Here is a 21,863-nt window from a genome sequence, read left to right as displayed (position 1 = left end):
TCGATTTTCTAAGAATTAACCAGTACCCCCACAATTCAAATGGTTGGAATTTTCACATTATAACGTTCTTTTTTGTGTTTTCGCAATTATAATAACTGAGTTACGATAAAACCATAATTCCAACATTTTTATTTGCGAATCTTTTTGTTTAACATTAAAAATATGAAAATTTTGGTTGTTAGATACTCAAAATTACTTTTTTCAAACGTAAATTAACTTAATTATGTTATATCTCGCTTCTACACCTGAAATATAATAAAATCAAGCCGTAATACAAGGGTATAGTGGTCTTGTTTGAAAGACGGGAATCATTTGATTTATAATCGTATCTTTAAAAAAATTCAAGCAATTTTACCGACTATAAAACTTGAAAAAGACGACTCCACCTGCTAACCCTCTTTATTACACCCGGGCTGGACATAGTGGTTGTTGGTAGTGGTGGGCTAGAAAGCATGATGTGTTGTGCAAGCCGTACCGTGTGCAATGCAAATGCGTGGGACCGGTCCCGGGGTCAGACGAAGCCAAGTGCACATGCTACCTGCACACGACTCCAACAAACGCTTACACTGCGTTTGATACACAAACTGAACTGGACAAGAAAACTGCATTTCTGTCTCATTAAAGTCTCGTTTTGTCCTAGTTAAATGTCGCATCAGACGTGAGACAACAAGCTTTTACGCTTTATTGTCCATCGTATACCACAAAGTACAAATGAGAATGAAAAACATATCGAAGATTATAAGGCAACAAAAACAAACTCACACTAAATTTAAGCACAAAGGTATGAACTTCCCAAAAGTACAAAAACTACGTCGTTTTTTTGGTTTCTATTTTTCTTCTTTTTAAGAGAATCATAATAATAAATAATAATAACAATAATGCAATATTATTATTATTATTATTTGCAACATTAAGATATACATACATCGTATACAAATCKTACCTCAAAACCATCAATCATCTCCCACCGTTCCCATGGCGCTGGTTTCTAAAGTAGCTTAGCAGTGACTGAGCCTGCAACACAACCAAATAAAACCATATTCACCCAACAGTAAAAAAAATGCATTATAATAAAATAAAAAGTAAATAAAAACCCCGCATTCGAAGGAAAACGCGACATCCAACCCGGTTTGCCAAGGGAATCTCGAGTTGACCGGGGATGGGATAGGCCTTCATCCTCTACCCAAGTATTAATTATACATTTCTATGTGTGTATACATATAGAGGGAGGTTTATGGAGAACCCACAGAAAAATGAAAAATTGAGGAACACCTTAATATCGTTCATCTGGATGTTATGCATATGTGCATACAAGTAACTAAAGATGTTTCCTAGTTTCTATGTACGTGTACATGTTATGCACATGTGCATACCGGAAAAAGTACTTAAAATTACTTGTATGCACATGTGCATACCGTACAGATGAACGGGTTACTAGGGTGTTCCTCAGTTTTTCAATTTTTGCGGTTTTCCCCAGAACCCAACTCCATATACACACACACACTAAGTATAATAATATAGTGAGAAACCCAATGAGTATATATAATGTATAAATATAATCAATCTTCCATTATGAAAACTTGTAAAAGAGTTACATTATTGATTAGGTTGTTAATCGGAAACTTTTGTTGATATAACGACGTGATTATATAAAACTTCAATTATTAAGTTTTGTAATTGATATGTTTGTGTTTGAACTACGTTTTTATGCTAACCTTATACAAATGTAATAACTAAAATTTCGGTAATTAATACATTATATGTTGTTTAAACGTAAGATTGGCATTTATATACATAATTTATAAAAACATTACGTAAAAATTAAATTGTATAGACAGGGAAAAATCCCCGATGGGAATGGGATAAAATCTTATTCCCGATGGGGATGGGGATGGGAATTATGATCCCGATACCCCTTGACCCCGTTGTCGATCTCTAATCAAGATTAATCCAAAGTTCGTCTATTTCAAAATGTTCTAGTTTGTACCTATTTTTACCAATAACCCACTACTCATGTAACATTTGATGACGTGGATATCCATTTAAGGAAGGTTTACAACAAAAGGGACACTAAACTTGACATCCACGTCATCAAATGTTACAAAGAACAATAGGTTCAAAATGAGTACAAAATAGGAAATTTTGAAACCATGTTACACTAATGGGAGAAAAAGAAGCACCTTTTCCTTCGCTCTTGGGGTACCGGACTGAGACAAAGCGACCAATGGTGGAACCGCGCCTTCCTGAAGGACCATGTTGCAAAACCGGCTGCTGTTGGTACAGAGCTGTAGGAGGGCGGCAGCAGCGTTTTCCTTCCCTCGAGCCGAACCCAACTCGACCACTTCAACCAGCACCGGTATGCCGCCCTCCTGACCAATAGCTGCTCTACCCTCGGGAATCGTTGCAAGATTCGACAAAACTGCGACCGCCTTATCAACCATCCCAGCCGCAGGATCCATCAATTCCACAAGATACCTCACGGCACCAGCCTGCACAATCCGGGCCTTATTTTCGTGAAATATTGACAAGTTGAATAAAGCTGTGGCTGCATCCTTTTTCCCCCTTGGAGTTCCGTTTCCCAATAAATCGACCAGGGGCCGGATCGCGCCCGACCTGCCAATCCGTATCTTGTTATCTTCGATAACCGAGAGACTAAAAAGAGTTGCAGCGGAGTTTTCTTTTGCCTCGGAGCTCCCCGTTTCCAGAACATGAATCAGAGGTTCGATTGCATCAGCATTTGCAATGGCGGTTTTGTTGTTATCGTTTATCGATAAGTTCAGAAGTGCAGTCACTGCATTTGCTTGGACTTTTTGGTCAGCTGAACGGAGCAGGCTTATTAATAAGGTGATGGCACCACAGTTGGCTATGACAACTCGATTATCGTTATTATGGCGCGCAAGTAATCTGAGTTCACCGGTAGCATCCTTTACTGCATCAAGTGAAGTGCTACTTAAATCCTCAACCAACTTTTTGACTTGGGTTTCAACTCCACTGAGATCGGGTCTCGTTTCAGTAGCTGAAGAAGAAACTACTCTTGGTCCAAATCTTTCAGATGGTCTGCGCCATATTTGATTTCGTGATCTATGTCCGAGTCGAGGTGAATATTCATGCTCCCTTTGTGGAGGAATGGCGGTAGTAATGGCGGGCTGAGGCTCTGCCGCCACCTCCCCTGAAGCATCACCGTTGTTTGCTGCTGCTGAATCTGGCGAAGATTCCTCATTTGCATCATGAGTGATCTCTTGAGAAAAGTGTCTACTGATAGGTGAGCCGGAAGTTGAAGTACTCCTCTTATGGCCCTCCAGTGACCCTTCACCCACTCCACCACTGGCTGAAGGTCCACCTGAATCCAAACTTCTCTCCTCAGATTCAGCCAAATTGTCATTCTTATTGTTCAACTCATGCCTATTTCCAGTTATGGAATCCTCTGAAGATGAATGGACATGATGCACCATAGAAGCTTCTTCCTGATTGGTCGCACTAGACACAATTAAGTTCTTCGGTGAACCCACAGTCCATGTCGATCTGGGCGAACTGGGTTTGTTCAAGCTCGTGATCTTTGCAAGGTCTGGCAGCTTAACGTTGTTGGATTCACACCAATTTGCAATCAGTGCCTTTACTGTGTAATTAGGAATAAGATTAGTGTGACCGAGCGTTTGCATTGTCTTAGGGCAAACGGTAAGCCCAAGATCAATCCAATTATGGATATATGCCCGCTCATATGTTTGTCCAGAAGCTACAATTACAGGGTCGGTCATCAGTTCAAGTGATAGCGGGCAACAGAAATCTGGAGGTATTGGAACAGGGTTGCAGCTTTGCGATTGTTTAGCCTCAATCAAGCAATCGTTCATGTGGGTAACAAGAGCAATCATTTCCTCGATACACTCTAAATCTACAATCTTTTCGGCTTGTTCGGCATTTTCCTTCAACTTTTCGAGGGCAACAGCCTCGATTAGAAGTTCTTGATTTGACCTCAAGCTAAGAAAATCGGCAATTTTTGACCTGCTATCTGCGTTAGGTCCAGATCCCTCTGATTGATCCCTTATAGCTTTTGAAATAATAGCCGACGCTTTTTCGTAACCCATATGCTTAATTTTCTGTATGCATTGCTGCAATGAAATGTACGATGTATACAAAATCTAAGGAGATGTAATACAAACTATGCACGCCTAAAACCAAGTTAAAATCAAATGAGAACCATAAATATTTTGAGAACAAGGAACCAACAAATAACCTTAAGAATCGAGAAACTGGAGATTGAAAATAACGGGGATGACACTTTCATGTCCTATATTCAATATGGACATCGAGAACAAAAAGACGTAATGTGTATAATGATAATGATCACAAGTTTGCTGATTAGATGAGTCAACAAATTTTATCTTTTGGGTAACAAAGATGTATTGCTAGATGTCACTATTTTTTTTAAATCATAAATAGGATTTCTAAAATTCATGAATATCATGCATTTCATTATTCAAGATATATTCATTATATATCACAATTTTAATCATGAATATATATATACACACACACACACACACACACACATATATATATATATATATTATATCACAATAGAGGCAGTTTCAAACGAGAAGCTAAACATTTTGCGAGAAGGCGTGAACTTTCAATATCGTTATGATTACACGTATGATACACAAGCTTAAACATATATGATTAAACACACCCAAATGAGCGAAACCATATATGATATTGAAACTTCTCGCCTTCTCACAAAATGTTTAACTTCCCGCCTGATCCTTTCTCTATCACAATATTCATCATGAATAGTTGGTTCTCAGGTTCTCAAAATATTTACGGTTCTCATTTGAACCTATATGTTGTTCACAAGACTAAAAAGAGGTGATAGATTATTAATCCGTAATGAGTTCAACAATATAAATCATCGAACTACAAGTCATTTTTTCAGGTACCTCAAGTGATGCAGAACTTAATTCAGCAGGAAGACCTTTAGAAGAAGATTTCAGCAGCTCAAAAAGTTCTAGGCTTTGAACCCGAACCTTTGCAAACAATGTTTCAACTTGCATAACCTACACAAAGCAACAATGAGCTAATAAGACTTAAGTTTAAACATGGTTACATCTAAACAAGAAAATAGAACTATCATCTGTATAACCCCATTTATCTTCTTAAATAAAAATGGACACAAGCACATCTATCTCAAGACGTATGTCATAAATTCCACAATTTTGATAAATGACCCATATAGCTATCATCATGATCTAGACTATGTTTGTCAAACTAGCTGATAAGCTAGCTGTTAACTAATAAGGTAATGAACTAGTGATATTTGGTAAAAACTAGCTGATAAGCTAGATGCTAATGTAAGATGACCAAAAAGGACATGTTGAAATATTAATTGGTAAAATAAAGGGCATAATTGGAAAAAAAAACCTGCTTCTAACCAAACTGGCTTTTCCAATAAGCTCAAAAAAATAAGCTAGCTTATGGTTGCCAAACATGGTCCTAGCGTAACGTTTTCTTTTTTTCCATTTTTAATTAAAGATATTTTTATTGTGACATCCACTAGTTTGATACCAAACAAATATCCATATTTCATCCTTACTGCTTTCCAAATAATTATAACTTTGAACTGTTGGTCACAAAGACATACAAAGTAAACTTTACTCATCAACGGATGGCAATCTTCTAGAAGCTCCCGGAGTTCATCAACAGATTGACTCAAGCCTGCAAATTCTTTCTGTAGTGATTCATCAGAAGCCACTTCTGCATCAACAATAGACTCGAGTACTGGCTTGATTAACTTCAGAATTTCTTCAATCTTATGGTAGTATTTTTCAACAATTTCAGAGTTTCTGTGTTCATGGCATGGCAGATGAAAGAAACTAGATATATTTTTGAGAAGCATTTTCAGCAGTGATATCTCCATCACGCCTGCAAATAGCAGACCAATCATCATCTATGAATAGATACTGAATAAGGTTGTGTATATGTAAAATGGCAATCAAAATAGTGACAAAACTATAGAACATTCACCAGAGAGAAGAATCAGTCAGATAATTGAAATGAGAAAATTTGGGATATGCAAACCTCTAAAAACTGAGCACAATTATGATATAAGTGCAAGTTGATGAGTATAAAACTTGGAGTCACCAATAAAAATTGGCATGGCCTCGACCATTTTCCAAAACCAAAAAAATTAACATATATATACATATATATATATATTTAAAAAGTGAAAGTAAATAATATTCACCGTAACGTGTATGGTATACACTAAAATATTTATTTAGAGAACTGTCAACAAACAGAAGTGAGTCAAGTGAACATCACACAGACACAAGTAGCAAACATGTAGTTCACTAGTTAAACGTTAAAGCAAAAAATAAAATGAAAAACATGGGGTTTCACTAGGACACAAAAACAACGAGAAAGAAATGTTGTGTTGTTGATTGAAGAGAGGCGCTGTTGACTAAAGAGAACAGAATTGTTGTTGACAGAAGGGAATGGAGGGTGTCAATCTCAATCCTGAAGAAAGCAAAAGAGTTTGGGGTTTTCCCTATGAATTCTTTTATTTCTACTATATAGATTTTTAGACCAAATGTAAGGAGTAACTAAACCATTATACTTGTCAGTTTATTGGACATGCTTGCACAAATGCACAAAAAAGGTAAGGGAAGACAAGAATTCCCATTGGCAAAAAAGCAGCAAAATGAATGGATTTTTTATGAGTATTATATTCACATATAGATTTTGTATGTGGCCCAAATAGTTCATGAAATAACTACAATCAACTTTTAAGACTCGGAATATAAAATAGTACCCTTAATATGTTAACTAGACTCCACAACACTTCTTCCTCTTATCTGGTTCCAGTTCTTCCCCAACCTAGAGCAAGAAGAAAGCTTCATCATAAGCAAAACCCATAGGTCATTTATAAATTTATCATTAGTTATCAGCAAGAAGCTTTATTTAAGAACAAGAAACAAAAAGAGAGCAAATCTCTAAACAAAGGTTTTTTCAACCCCACATTCTCGCTTCTCTCTCTCTCTCTCTCTTGTGGCAATGTTAGAGGTTAGTTAAAAAGCAGTCAGCAAACCATTACTTCTCTGTATTTGTTTTCCCCACCCAGGTTTCCATTAATCAGGCACCTTCCTTTGTATTTGATCGATGGATGAAGTACTCAAGCATGACAAAAAAAAACTCCCGTCTTAGAAAAGCCCCTTGTTTAAATTCTAAAAGATACACAGTTCAGAGGTGGGAATGTCATTTGGGAAAAGAACAGTGAACAAAATAAGGTTTCAAAAGAGAAATCAGAATATGGGAATTTAAAACAATCTGAAGATCAAGCTAAAATATGACCGAGTATGCAAGAGGATTCATTTAAGTTCTGCTTTGCTTGTTAATGGAGTACAAAACCTGAGTGAAGGAGAAAAAATGACCACATATGGGAAGAAGTTGGGATAAAAGATGGTGACTAGGCACTATGATGCCAAAAGGGTCCTATTGTACTTCTAGGTAAGTATGCTGGCAAACATAATCATTCCATTGATTTTCGGTGCCATCTGCCACGTAACCAAAATCCGTCAATGAAATTAACATCCATTAAAAATCTGTCTGTTTTTCCTATGTTCGGTCAATCGGAATGCTTGGTAAGCATCTTCGCTAGCATGTTGGTTGTTTACAAAATGGTTCAAGATACTAATCACCCTAATTGTAAAATCCACAAAACCATTGAACAAACTGAAAACCATGTAAAAAGATCACAACCTATATTTGGAAACTTGTGATTGCTTGTTTGACAAAATGTTGCTCATATAGGTCATCCTTAGAAAAGGCAAACTCTATAAACAAAATTTTTTTGGACTCCCTAGGAAAATGAATAAGTTCCTTCAGTAGAATATGATTAAAATCACTACTCAGATGTCTGGCATACAAACTCTCATTACAGATTGCCTGCAAAGGAAAATTAACAATTACATTACAGAATTGACATAAAAATTTCCTTGATATGGTCTTACTTAATCAAATATTCAAATATGTAAGTTCATAACAAAAATCCAAGAACTTGAAACAAGAATGTCCATAAAAAGAAGCTCCCAGTGCATTCACTTGATTCAAGAGGCCAAAAATGAGCTGTTTACAATTTTCAATTTTCATATTGTGCCACTACTGTTAGAAAAGATGGTGGTTGATTGAGGACAAACATACAGACTTGAATCAAATGTCAAGTGTCAGCTAGCGCTCCTTCATATGTACTGTATCCAAACCAGTTATGGGCAAACATGTGTTTGTTTTACCAAAAAAAAAACCACATAGATCAATGTCACAATGTCCATGTTTACCTCGGACCTTGCAGAAACTCCTACATTGAATACTCGAAAATATCCTTTCATTTGTAAAGGCAGGTACAGAAAAAACAATAAAAATAAACATCACAGCTGTACATGACATTCTCTCTCTACACGATCTTCTTTTTATAGGTTGAACATATACTTTTTTCATGTGAAACAGTGATTCAGATGACGGAATACAAAAATGTCACAATAAAATTTTAAAGTGATAAATTATTAAGCAGGCAGTGATTTTTAACAGTAGAACCTTGTTGACAAGAATAAAAGAAGGTAATGGAAATTGTCCATAATCTAGTGACCATGCCATGCTTGAATTGATATTTACCTTTATCGTATGAGTTGGAAATTCTTTCTCCTCTTCCTTAATGAACCCAATTGGTTAAAGGGCTGATCTTGCAAGCGCTTTAAGTCCCGTTGTATCTCACTCTCTGTAGATTCAAAAATTATAGAGGCATCAAGAGGAGACGATAACAACCATGGATAGTACATTCTAACATCAAGAGGATCTTAACATTAGAGGAGCAATAAGATGTTGTGTGCAAATGTGTATTAGGAATTAGGATGACTGTTGACATATATCCAACAATTATTAGGAGCATTCTAGATATTTATCTTTATCATTATTCTCATTTATCTTATGGATGATTGTCTTTAGGATACACATCTATCTTTATTGTTACTTTGTTAGTCTTATTATCTATAGAGAGATGTAATCCTCATGATTAATTATTAGATGGTTGAATTATAATAGTTTTCCCTTTGATTGTGTCAAACAATCACCCTTAGGTGAGATGGCTTTTATTACCTTGGGTGTGATGCTCAAGATATCCTAGTGTTCCTTTGGTATGAATCCCCAACAACCTAGTTCATTTCACTGTTTGGCCTCAGATCATGGTTCCTATCAGCTTCTTAGTTCTCTAGAGATCATGGAAAGAATATCAATAAGCTAGCAATCAAATAACCATAAAACCAGACATTCACATCTTCATCGCAAAACCTAATCATCAAAGTATCATGAATATCACCCAACTCTAGCTGTCATCACCGCCACGTAGGTGTTTGACCATGATTCATAAAGTTTTTAATTCTGTGAAACAATGACCCTTAGATGAAGATGTCTTCTATTATCTTGGGTGTGATGCAAGATATCCTAGTGCCTCTTCGGTGTGAAGCGCTAGAAACATAGTTCATCTCATTGTTCCTCCAAAAACTTTCTGCTTAAACTTTCCTGCATCAATCATTAAGCTACCAACTACCAACAGCACTTCTTGAGCCTAAAAATAATTCCCTCACTCCATCCCCCCTGCCTCTAAATGATATCAATCCTACAAGAGCGTACAAAATACTGGAAAGAACCAAGTAATGTAGCAATTCAAGTACTCAACCTTGTGCTTACAACAAAAATGTATCTTGCATGAAGATGCATAGATACTTAGAGGATAACAGGAAAACTTTGCCTACTTTGAAAATTAAAATTTGTTCTCAAGACTTTTATAAAATTGAATTCACAGCCTCCTCCAAAGAATAAGCCTTCACTGATCAAGTCCTCATAAATCAATGAAGGGGACTAAAAATGGCATGATGGTTGGCAGTCTATGTTTTGAGGTTACTATGAAAGTATAAATGGAAGTTCTAATAGTCAATAAAAGCTCGACAAGGGACGAATTCATAACAGGAGTGACCCCAAAAAAAGTATGCATATGGAGCAATCAGTATTGTGGATCTAATCATTAAGCTCTTCATATTAAGACCTTTTTTTCATAAATACGCATGTAAAGGCTGAGATGAAATATTCTGATTTAACAAATTTCAAGGTTCCCTTCCTAAGGCATTAACAGCTGGTGCAAATGGAATCTTTCTCCATAACTAATCAATCTGGTATTCAATAAATAATTAACTCTCAAATTGGGGAAAACTCCCCTTTCAGTTTTACCACTACATTACAATTTACAAAGAAGCAACAAATAATCACAACATCAAAATAACAAGTACCAATCGATAATTAGTCATCAAAACCACGAATCATTTACACATACCACGGGCAAACAATCGAGAAGAGGTTTATGATCTCTTTACAAAATTCAAAGCAGTAATGTCGGAATTCAAACATACAAGTACTTGAGGTATAATAATCAATAATAGGCTTCAATTCAAGTGAAAACGCGTTAAAGAAAGCGTTGAATGAGTCCAAGAGGCGATGAAGATGGAAGTAGGATGAATCAGTAACATAATGAAACCCTAAAAACATAGAAGAAGAAGAATTCACCTGAAGAAACAGGCAGAAAGATCGGGAAGATAGTTGGTTGAACAGTTCGCCGAGGAGGTGTAAAGATCTTCAGAAACCACAAGGTATTTTATGGGAATTTTATTCCTCTTGAATTTGTGAGCAGCTGCTCTGTTCTGTGTTCTCGCTTTCTCATTGGCTTTTTCATTTTCTTTATTATATTTATTTATTATTATGCCTCCCAATTTGTTCCTTTTTAGGATGTCAAAAACAAAATTATAATTTAATAAAAATACTCTGAATGTTATCTTTATATTAAAAATACTGTGAAAGTTACCTTCATAATATTATATTTAAAGTTTCAGATGTAAAAAGATGATTTCACGAGTCTTATAAAAACAAGTTGGTCTCACATGATCATAAATAGTATTATAATTAAAGCTATTTGTAAAGATGTTTACTTGATATTGGATAATTATAATTTAATGAGTGACTGTAAATTTGGTTCATGTGGTTTGTTCAAAATAACATTTTTCGTTTTTACAGTTTCGGATAGTAGTTTGTAAAAATGTCTGGATTTGATCACCTTTTTTCTAATGGTCGTTAAAAGATTCTGTTAAATAAGAAGTATTTTCGTTATTTTATCGATTTTATTGTGTTTTACCTAATCAAAATCTATTCTATGATTTTGGTCCCTTTGGTTTTTTTGATTGAATAAAAGATTAAAAAATGTTCTTCGTTCAATGGAATATTTAACGGATGTTAGAAAAAGAGACCAAATTCGAACATTTTTGCAAATTACGATAATCATCTTGTAATTTTAAAAACTGGAAGAACAAAACATGTTACTTTTAACAAACCTAAGGCTGAAATTTGTAGTTTACTCATTAAATGAATATGATACAGAGAAAAGTTTAGTTGCAAACCTGATTTATTGCAATTCTAGGGATGAATGAATGCACAATAAGTATCTTTATTTATCATGAATAATGAATGTGATTTTTTTAATTAACCTGGACATCCAACCCGCTATGCGAGTCGACTAATCTCAGGGCGACCACCTGCTTTGCAGATAGCCACCGCATTTGAACATCCGTAGCCACAAGAGGATTTTTATTTCTCCTTAGATTTTAACTTGAGACCTCCTGGTACTTTTGACCTTTGGAGCCAAACTCAAACCAATCAGACACCACCCTTATGGTTGAATGTAATTTCTTTTTGCAACATTCAAGATGAACATCACACCATTCACCATGAATATCTCGTGAATGTCCTGGATGAGTGTCGCACTTTCGTTTGTCCCCCCGTTTACACTGGAAGTTAGGTTTGTAACCGAGCCTAACCATATGACATAAAACTAAATCAATTTTAAACACATATCTGAACACATTTTTAAAGATGTAGTAATTATCTTGAGAATATTTGAAATGAAACTAATAATGATTTTGATCTTTCAGCTCATATTCGGCAACTGTAAGTTAATTTATTTTTTCAGTTCATTGAAAAAAGTAAGTTATAAACTATTTTTTAAGATGGTTTATGAAAAGTTACTTTAGATAGTATTTCAATAAAACACAGTATTTAGTATAACGCATTCAGGTGTTTATGGCTTAAAAATAACTAGAAGGGTACTCGTGCAATGCAGCGAGATACATCTTGATTATAATATTTCATTTTATTTTTTATTTCACTCGATCTTATAATATGGTCTTATGTGATTTTAAAAAGACGATAATGATTTTATTTTTAAATAAAATATAAATTTGAAGATATCATAAAAATTTGACAAAAAGATACCGATATTAGTATCAAATTAACTATTTAAAATTTATTATTTTTTTGTGTAATTTTTTAGTTCAGTTTTTTATTATAATTTAATTTAGATTCAATAACAAAGTAATTCATATTTGGTTAATAATATATTTTTTTAAATATTAGTTAATTMTTTTATTATAACTCAATAATTATTCTAATTATATTTTAGATTTTTTATATTTTGAAATGATATATTTATCCTCTATTTGATTATTTTTATTCGTAATTAATTACATGAATTCAAACATAAAGATTTAATAAGTTGTACTTACGCACAATTTACTTGTAATATTAAATTTTAAGTAATATACATCAATAAACAGTACTTCATGCATAAAAATGGTTTTTAAAAGTGTTTGTCAAATGCTTTATAATATAGTATAGATTATATAAACGTCTATAATCTAAAAAAACATATTTTCAAAATACATCAAGTTTGTAAGTGAACTCAATTGAAAATAAACATTTTCAAGATATAAACCTTCAAATGAGACTTTTGAAAAAATGTTCACAAAAATAGGAACTGAACTAAAATATGTTCATTTTTCAAGTTCGTTTCAGTAAGCCAAAAAAAGGCTTTTGGTTGAAAATGGGTTTGATCGGGCTTTTTAGACTCGCCTTTTTTCAGGCTTAACCGGGCTTTTTTCTACATCAGGTTCCGGCCTACCCCGTAATTTCGTCTTGCTCGGGCTTCATGTTCATTAGGTCTAGGTTTTTCGGGTTTGAATTTTTTGTACATCTTAACTCCCAACACAGTATATAACATTGTTGTCTAGTTAAAGTGTACGTTGCACAAACGCCTTTTAATGTAATTTTTTTAATAAAATGTAACAAACTGTAAAGATCACGATAACGAAGTTTGCAACATAAATGACCCGTAATCGTTTATGAAAATGATCCGAATCCCGATATTTATTTTTGAATTAATTTAAAGAATTTCAACGGTGGATAAATACAAATCAACATTGAGGTTTGTGTTTAGGTTGAGAGTTCTTAGTTGACTTTCCAATTTCAATCTTTTTGTCCCTTTTTCAAGATTTTAATTATTCAATTATTAAACAATTTGTCAAATAACACATAAATATTAATTACATTTTTAATAAATAGTAAACAAAAAAGAAAGTTGAAAAATCTAATATTAGGTTTTGATCGGAGACGAGGATCGGAATTTGACTAGAAAATAAACTGGGGACGAGATATTAATCTCCATACCTGCCAAGGACCAGGGCCGGAGCCAGAGGCCAGGGATTATAAAACTCGTCCCATCCCCGCCCTGTCGGCATATTTACTTTTATGTACAATTTAAGAAATTTATAAGATTGAAAAAGTAATTGTGGGCGGATGGAATCATTTCGCTGGCATTTGAGGTATGTTTTTGGACAACCAAATACACTTGAGAATGTTTGGAAACCAATTTGGAGCTTTAGAAAGCCAATTTTCAAACTTGTGGGGGCCATTAAAGGCTGAGTGGCCGTTTACATTTTATTCTATAAAATCCTGTATAAGTTAAATTGTTTGTTTAAATAACGATGAGTTTGAACAAGTCAGATTGTTCATATGGTATTAATTTATTTGAGACTTAGAGGTAACTTCAATGAGGACAAGTGACGGGTGCTAGTTTATTCCATATAGTCATTTTGACTTGATCACTTAATAATTAAGCCATAAATAAGCACTTATGTGACTAAACATATAAACCATCCAAACCATTAATCTCATCAAATCGTAAATAAACAACCACTAAAATTTTTAATAAAAAATCAAGTTTTTTTTGTCGATTGAGATATTAACGGCGAGGTTGGATAGATATTGTGTGTCCCAAGCAAAAAGGCCTCCGGTCAAAGACCAAGAACCCTTGTTATCTAGTTTGAATTTTCTATTTTCACTCTCGTTTTACATGGTTTCCCCCCAGTCCCATTCCCATATGACCATATGCTTCTCTAACCAAGTCCCGTCCGATGTTCCCCCACCCCATTAATTTCCTGGATCCGCCACCGGTCCCAAGGGTAGGTGGGTGGTATATGGGGACCGGAATCAAACCCCATATCTGTTTATTCTGCAAAAGTGTCCACCTTCTTACTCGTCAGACTAAAAAACCAGATAAAACAATTATATACAATCACAACAAAAAAAAACCCTAAATCCACATCTATAAAGACAAGAATAAACTGAGAATTCTGTTAAAACATAAAACAAAGAAAAAGGCTGTGAATTTTGACATCAGAACAGATGTTTTTTGAACCCTAATAATGTTGTACACATACAAATTTAGATGTGTCTCATAACCACAACTATAAGATGTCAATTTTTTCCTTTATAAACAAAGCATTAAAGATTTTGGTATTCGGATTCGTGTTTTGACCTGACAAAAATTACATCACCTCGGAGGGGGCGGCCACGGTTGTATAGATTCATCCATCCATCGTAAGGGGTTGTTGAGATATCATGACTAGACGAGATTATGGAAAATCACAGCGGCTGAAGTTCTTGCTCAGGCACATCCAAGTCTACGGGCTTATATTGCAAACTAGATTGTTGCCTCCGTCTCAAAAACCACCACGTTCCAACGGCTGATAAGCCAATTCCTAATGATAGAGCCGATACCAATGCTGCCGGCAAGTAATTTTTCTCCCACCAGCTTCTGCATATCATTTTCACAAAGAAATTTAGGAGCTGTTTACTAAACGCTTACCGGGTTCACTTATTTTACCGAGTTGTGATAACAAGGACCAAGAATCTTACCCGATAAGAGGCAGACAATAAACGAGAGTCTTACCCCGGTAAGTGAGGGCAGTGACTCTTACCCAGTAAGCATTTTACTGGGTGATAGACCCTTAGAATCCATTTTAGTGGCTGATAATGTTAGCTGACAAGGTGAGTGAGTGTCGTGGCTCTTGCTGATAAACGCCTACTCTGTAAGCATTTTGGTTATGGCCCCCTAGTGGAGGATCTATTAATGAAATGTTTTTAAGGCTATGTTTGGCAAACTAGTTGATAAGCTAATTGTTTCCTGATAAACTAGTTATGCTCCGTAAAAACTAGTTGATAAGCTAGATACATTGTGAATGACCTAGATAACAATGTAAAATGACTAAAAAGGGCATGTTGAAAAATTAATTGGTAGAATATAAAGGCCAAAACTGGAACAAGAAAAAAAGCCCCTCAAGCTTATTGTAACACTACTTAAAGTAGTGTTTCAGAAAGCTAAATCAAATTGGATTTTTTCAATAAGTTCAAAAAATAAGCTATATTTGCATAATGCCAAAGAGACATGGTATTCAATGGAAGATCTGAATTAAGTAAACAATTAGTATGCATGAGGTTGAATGAGACCATCATTACGAATTTTAGTAAATTTTTTGTTTTTTAATAAAAACAAAGTCTAATTTATAACCAAATAAGTTCTATCAAAAAAACAAAATTAAAACAACCAATCATATGTTGACACGTGGCATAAAAAAGTCAAAAACTATTCATTAACCCAAGGTCGGTCACCGACGACTAGATTGTATGATTTATACCCATTTCCCCTTTTTCCTTTTTTTCTTTTTCTTTTATCTTTAATGTAACCCGGTCGGTCAAGATCAGTAATGAACAGTCTAAGGAGACTCGAACCAGCTACCTATGGGGAGGAGCCCCAAGGCCTAGCCTTTATATGCTAATTGAGTTGGCCCTCAAGGTTCACACCACCTAGCTTCCATATCTGGCTTAGTATATTCAAGATAGTCCAACCCCGTATGGCCTCAGAAATCCAAAACTATTAAGCATGACTCAAGTGTTATTTTTGGCCCATTAAGCATTCAACCAAAAAAGAAAAGCTACAGAAGATAAGTCAAGGATTAATTTACCTTTTTGTTGGGGGCTGTATATCCCAATTGTATAACCGATATTTTCCATAGGAGTCAGGAAGGTGTACACCACCTTCAGCTATCCGAGAAATAATGCTCTGCCACCAAATATAACGAATAATAAGCCTGTGACTATGATTGTGGAAATAAACCACTGGATATATCATGAACTCACTGATGCAGTCTCTTTAGACATATGGTCAATGGATTTTGGTGGAGAAATAGACCAACTTGTAAGGTAATCGTTCCCTTTCGATGTATAATTGGTTAAGTGAACCTGAAAAGAATGTTTAAGAATAGTTATATTTATGTATTAACCAAACAAACCCGATATATATCCCACCTGAGCTGGCGTTTTGGGGAGGGTAAGATGCAGAGGCGGACCTAGGAATTTTTTCAAGTGTTGGCACCATTTGACTATAAAAACGAAGCTATAGATATTTTTTACAAAATCATTATTGGTTTTTTAGTTAGTTCCTTGCTTTTCGTATGAGAGGTCCAGTGTTCGAGTCTTTTATCACAATTTTTTTTCCATAAACATAATAAATCTAAAATTAAAAGCTAAAAACTAAGAAAATGATACACATGGGATTCAAACCCATGCACGGAAGGGGAGAAAAGGACCGTGCAAAAACCAAATCTGCCAAAGGAAATTTGTGTTATTATTGTAGTTTCAAGATATATACGGTTGTACCAAAGAAAATAATACGGTGGCACCTTTCACGACTCTAAAAAAATTTACACTACAACGGAGGACCAAAAGGTAGCCTCTGCCATATAGTATGCACCATAGTGGGTCCGCCCCTAGTAAGATGTAAGCAAACCTGATCTCTACCCCAAAGGGTTGTATTTATGTAAGAAGCAGTTAAACGTGGAGGAGAAATTTCAAGAAAATAAAGCATTACAGCAAGCATAATATCACCATCATAATCCAAAATCAAAAACCAAAACCACTTTAATAGACATGGAATAGGCTTATTGTAATTTGAAAGTTGAAACTACCTGTGAACTGTTAACATGCAACCCCTGAGCAATTAGACGAGCAAGCTCTGAGATTTGGGACTTCAAATTAGTGCGATTAAGGCTTAATGACATAGAAAATGTAATACTTCCGATTTCTATTTCTTCTGCAGGAAAAGAAGAAGAAGAAAGAATTACCATCATAATGAATCATATGATTGTAAGTTTAGCAGAAGTTTATAAAAACTAACTTGGACCTCCACATAACTTTCATCACCTTCTCTTGATTACATATTTTAGGTCTGCCAAATTTTGGAGAAATGAATAAAAGGGAACAGTTCTTTTATAATATGCAGCACTGCCTTTCTTGTTTTCAAGTTCGTTTTTTATGTTCTTTTTTCACTTTCCCTCACTATGCACAAGCCGGGGGTCTTCATAAAAACAGTCACTCTACTTAGACAATAGCTTATGTTACCTGGTGTAATATACTGTGGGGGACTCATTGGAGATGAAGAAGGAGAGATTTCAGCAGCGGAACCTGATCCATTTGATGGAGGAGAACCTTGAGGTGGTGTATCAGATATATGAAGTCTTTCCCATACATCAGAACAGTTAGTTTTCCAAAATCCGATCTTTTCATGTTCGCGGTCATACATAACAAACGTATTGCGGACAATGATGCCTGTAGCCGATACATATATTAAAACATTATTAATAGACCAGATATAAGTAGACTTTAAAACAGCAGAAAACAAAAGAAACAAGAAACATGAATCTAAACCAGCATTGAGGACTTAATGCCGATAATGAGCAATATAATGGGTGAAGTGTGAAACACCTCCTAAAAGAGTAGTCGGATCCTTTCCGTTCTGAAAAATCCCAAGACAATATGCTCCAGTAACTCTCGAGTGCTTCACATATAAGAAAAAGAAAAATATATAGCAATCAGTTTCAGAGCTATCTCAAACCCTGGTATATGTTAATGAAGGAGTGATACTAAATGCTTACCCTGAACAAGTAGTTCTCCGGGGACAATGACAGCTTTTGTCCCTTCCCAAAAACCATATCAACAGATGGGAACGTTTTCATAAGTTGTGAAACATCACTGAAGAAACAGATCAACGATCAACATTATTTCTACTCAACCAAATCAAACCAAACGAGCTCAGTGTGGGCCACCTTGAGGTGGGGTCTGGGGGTGGGATGTAAGCAGACCTGACCTCTATCCAGAAGAGTAGAGTGGTTGTTTCATTGAGGACCCCTGGCTTGTGCGAAGTGTGCAAAATAAAGGGAGAAAGCTTTCCCAAAAAAAACCTACTGGTATACAATAATTAATCTCCGGGATTACTGGTACATACGAACAGAAAAAAAAAAAAGATACCTTCCAGCACCTGAGAAGCAAATGTCATTATAACTTGGATCAGGACCTTTGATTTGACGAACGCCATGGAGTTCTTTCATGATCTGCATGCAAGACAGATAATCAATACGTCCCTTTTGATAGCTTGTCAAAACTATCACCCATCTTTCTTTCTTTTTTGGGGGCGAGGGGGGTGTGACAAAAATACATGATTTTTCAAGAAAAACAAGATGATAAATGTCATTCTAAAAGCCCATTAGACTGGTATATTTTGGTTAAAACCAGAAGCCCTATCGATCATTTATCTTGGTATGGGGGGAACAAATGAGATCACTAAACAGCCGATACATACGATTCCATTATTTATACATGCATATGAACAAACAAGTAAAACACTGGTTTATAAGTACACGAGAAATAATTGAAGAATAATTTATTCACTTAAATATTGAACATTAATCAGGCGTCAACTTAACATTCAAGAACTTTGATATACTTAAAGATTGACCTTAGCTTAGCTTCCTTGATGATAAACAGCTAGAGGAAAGATAAACATAAAGGGCTAAGAACAAAATCTTACAGCTTGCTTAAATGCCAAAAAAGCTGCTTCAGGCAAGTATGCATATGTTGTACCACTGTCTAGGACTGTCCCATGCTTTCCATCGAAAACACTCGGATTTAACGGCAAACGCTTCCCAGCAACATGTAACTCCTTCAACTCAATATTGTAATATGGGCTGTTGCCATCCCGAGACTAGAGTAAATGTGTGAGATGTACCAAATGTATTTTTGTTAGAAAAAACATTGAAGTTTTGTATCTATAAGTTTGATAGATACAAAACATACCTGCGTACAGGGTCCGAATGGGAATAGACCATCTCCGCAGGGGGAGAAATTCCACCAAGAACCATAGCCCCACCACCAACATCCATTCCACCATAGCACAAAGAAAAAGAATCACTTATAACACCACCATCAACAAGTTGATCAACTATACTCAGATCACCACGGCCCAAACCCATTATCCCGTCCGCATGCTGACTGTAAAGATCACCAGTTTCCACATTTTCACAGCCAAAAACCGCACGTTGAGGATGAAGATCACTTTGGTTGCCAAAAGATATAATATCCTCACCAAGAGCACCACTGCTAGAACTCATTTCAGCATATTGCCTTTCGTAGACACATTGCTCCCTGTTATTATCACAGGTGCAATCGATATTGCATTTAACAGGCTTATAGGTGCTCGATAACTCCGGATCAAACTTTGGATCCTAGTGAATCGATAAAAACCAGTTAACCCTTATGTAGTTCATGTAATAAAAAGTTTTTATCCACAAGAAAACCATATAAAGCATTTAGAAGCAACAACAATAACTCCTTAGATGATTATAAGGTCTGTTTGTTAGAAGCTTAATGGGACTCGCAACTTATTTGGTCAGCTATACATGATGGTTTGATAGTGGCTTAATGATATAAAAGTGGCTTATTCAGTAAGCTTCTAGGGGTGAGCTTATGCAGAAAGCCAAGTTTTTCTTATAACCTGCCCCTCCCAATTAAAAAAACATGCACCTTCCATGATTCCATCTATGAACCCCACCCCCTCCAAAACAAAAACCTTCCCAATTTATACGGACAGATTAATCCAACACGCACAGATTTATCCATAAAGGGCTTAATGGATAACCAACCAAGCAGCCCCTTAAGTTACGCAATCTTGGTTAGTACATTTGGCCTAGAAATCATCCTCTACTCAATCTCAAGTTAACAACATGCAAACTTACATATTTAACAAACTCCATCTCATGTTAAAACAATGGATATATGTGTGATTAAAGCATCTAATTACGGGTATCAGCAATCTATACCAAAAACTTGAAATGTTGGCAACATTTACTCGATAGAAAGGTTCATACTTTGAAACTATGAAAACTAACTGTATTCCAACTATAAGCAAATGCAGTTATAACATCATGTAGACCAAATGAATTGTAATGCCAATATAGAAGGAAAGTACTTGATGCTTGCCACACTGTTCACAGGTAGAGCATGGAACATATGTAACAGTACTCCCTGTGTCAACAATGAGTGCAAATCTCTGAGGTGGAGAACCTATCCACAGTCTCGTAGTGTAATACCTGCAAATCATCAATACAATTCCTCAAAGATCTCAATTTCAGGACACTCATCTCCAAACTAGAAACAAATGCAAATTCACTACATGTCCCAATTTTAAAAATTAGAAATACGCCGTGAAACAAATGTAAATTTTCGAAATTGGGGATGTTGGTAGGTTTGTTTTTCAGTGAAATAGATCTGGGAAATTCCTAAAATTACCCGTTGAGAAGGAGATCATCATGGAGAGCCATACGAGCATTTGGACGAGGAGTATCGGATTTCTGGAGGTGACGCCGAGATATCTCATCGCCGGAGATCCGGGAGGAGTTGGGAGGAAATGGGAAAAGGGGTAGAAACATGGTGTGGCGATTGCTACCGGCGTGCGGAGGCCGGAGAATAATAGTGGTGGAATCATCTTTAAGAGGATAGACATACCGTGGATGATACAACACTAGAAGAATCGACGAGATCAAGAGAACGGTGAATCGCGACATAATTGGGCGATCACCGATTGGGAGTGAAATTGAGGGTAACGTATGAGGATGAAAGGAAGGGTTTCTCTCTCTAGAAAGTTTTAGAGAGAGAGAGAGAGAAAGAAAGAAGAGTGGTGGGTGTCTGGGGAAGGAGGAGGAAGGATATGGCGAAGTCAGCGGTAAGCAACGTTCCCGACACGATCGACGACGACGACCTTCTTCTAGTTTGCGTCTATCCTTTTCTTCAATTTCAATTTTTGAGTAAAATTACGTTCTTAGTCCCTTTGGTTTGTTGAAAGTTGATATTTTCGTCCCTGTACTTTTGAAATTATGATTTTCATCCCTATAGTTTACAATTCCTTGTTAATTTTGTTTTTATGGTTACAATTTCTTACTGTTTTTATTTTTGAGGTTTACAATTTATTATTGTTTTCACCCCTTGTACTTAAAAATAAAGAGTTAGGGGTTGTTTACTAAGCGCTTATTCGGTAAGTTCTTACAGGGTCAATTTACCTTATCGGATGAATGTGACAAGATTAAGAATTTTACTCGGTAAGAGCGAAAGAGTCTTATTTCAATAAGTGAGATTGATGATTCTTATTTGGTAAACGTTATCAAATAAAAATGTTGCATACGATGTCATTTTAGTAGATTAAAATCATACTCGGTAAGTTAAGTGAAAGTGTTGGATCTTTTTTTTTTTGTTTGTAAGGGTGTCCGGGCCAAAGC

The 21,863-nt window shown here is 35.6% G+C and overlaps 2 protein-coding genes across 5 annotated transcripts; both read right to left on the bottom strand.

Moving 5' to 3' along the window:
- Positions 1-714: 714 nt before the first annotated feature.
- Positions 715-10,655, bottom strand: LOC112515102 (U-box domain-containing protein 4-like). Of its 3 annotated transcripts, none has more exons than XM_025121754.1 (7): positions 10,603-10,655; positions 8,662-8,764; positions 6,806-6,870; positions 5,636-5,916; positions 4,935-5,051; positions 2,181-4,106; positions 715-1,014 (listed from the first exon to the last, which is right to left on the bottom strand). In XM_025121754.1, exons 4-7 carry the CDS (start codon positions 5,909-5,911, stop codon positions 958-960), a joined length of 2,376 nt encoding a protein of 791 aa, XP_024977522.1. In that variant the 5' UTR covers positions 5,912-5,916; positions 6,806-6,870; positions 8,662-8,764; positions 10,603-10,655; the 3' UTR covers positions 715-957. The 3 variants fall into 3 exon arrangements, with proteins under 3 accessions (XP_024977522.1, XP_024977524.1, XP_024977523.1); XM_025121756.1 differs by having other exon boundaries at positions 2,181-4,094; XM_025121755.1 differs by lacking the exon at positions 6,806-6,870.
- Positions 10,656-14,559: 3,904 nt separating this feature from the next.
- LOC112515274 (aspartic proteinase-like protein 2) lies at positions 14,560-21,273 on the bottom strand. Of its 2 annotated transcripts, XR_003069509.1 has the most exons (13): positions 20,881-21,273; positions 20,561-20,681; positions 19,390-19,817; positions 19,124-19,280; positions 18,565-18,647; positions 18,192-18,288; positions 18,022-18,094; positions 17,659-17,865; positions 17,226-17,350; positions 16,399-16,500; positions 16,224-16,321; positions 15,118-15,313; positions 14,960-15,016 (listed from the first exon to the last, which is right to left on the bottom strand). XR_003069509.1 is itself a non-coding variant. In XM_025121983.1 (12 exons), the coding sequence occupies exons 1-12, from the start codon at positions 21,153-21,155 to the stop codon at positions 14,845-14,847; spliced, it is 1,938 nt and encodes a 645-aa protein (XP_024977751.1). In that variant the 5' UTR covers positions 21,156-21,273; the 3' UTR covers positions 14,560-14,844. The 2 variants fall into 2 exon arrangements, 1 of the variants encoding a protein (XP_024977751.1); XM_025121983.1 differs by lacking the exon at positions 15,118-15,313 and having other exon boundaries at positions 14,560-15,016.
- Between the last annotated feature and the right edge of the window lie 590 nt (positions 21,274-21,863).

The sequence above is a fragment of the Cynara cardunculus genome (assembly GCF_001531365.2).
Source record: "Cynara cardunculus var. scolymus isolate 2C chromosome LG 7, CcrdV1, whole genome shotgun sequence".
NCBI lineage: Eukaryota > Viridiplantae > Streptophyta > Magnoliopsida > Asterales > Asteraceae > Cynara > Cynara cardunculus.
Note: the sequence above shows the minus strand (reverse complement) of the source record. Positions and strands in the feature narration are given on the sequence as shown.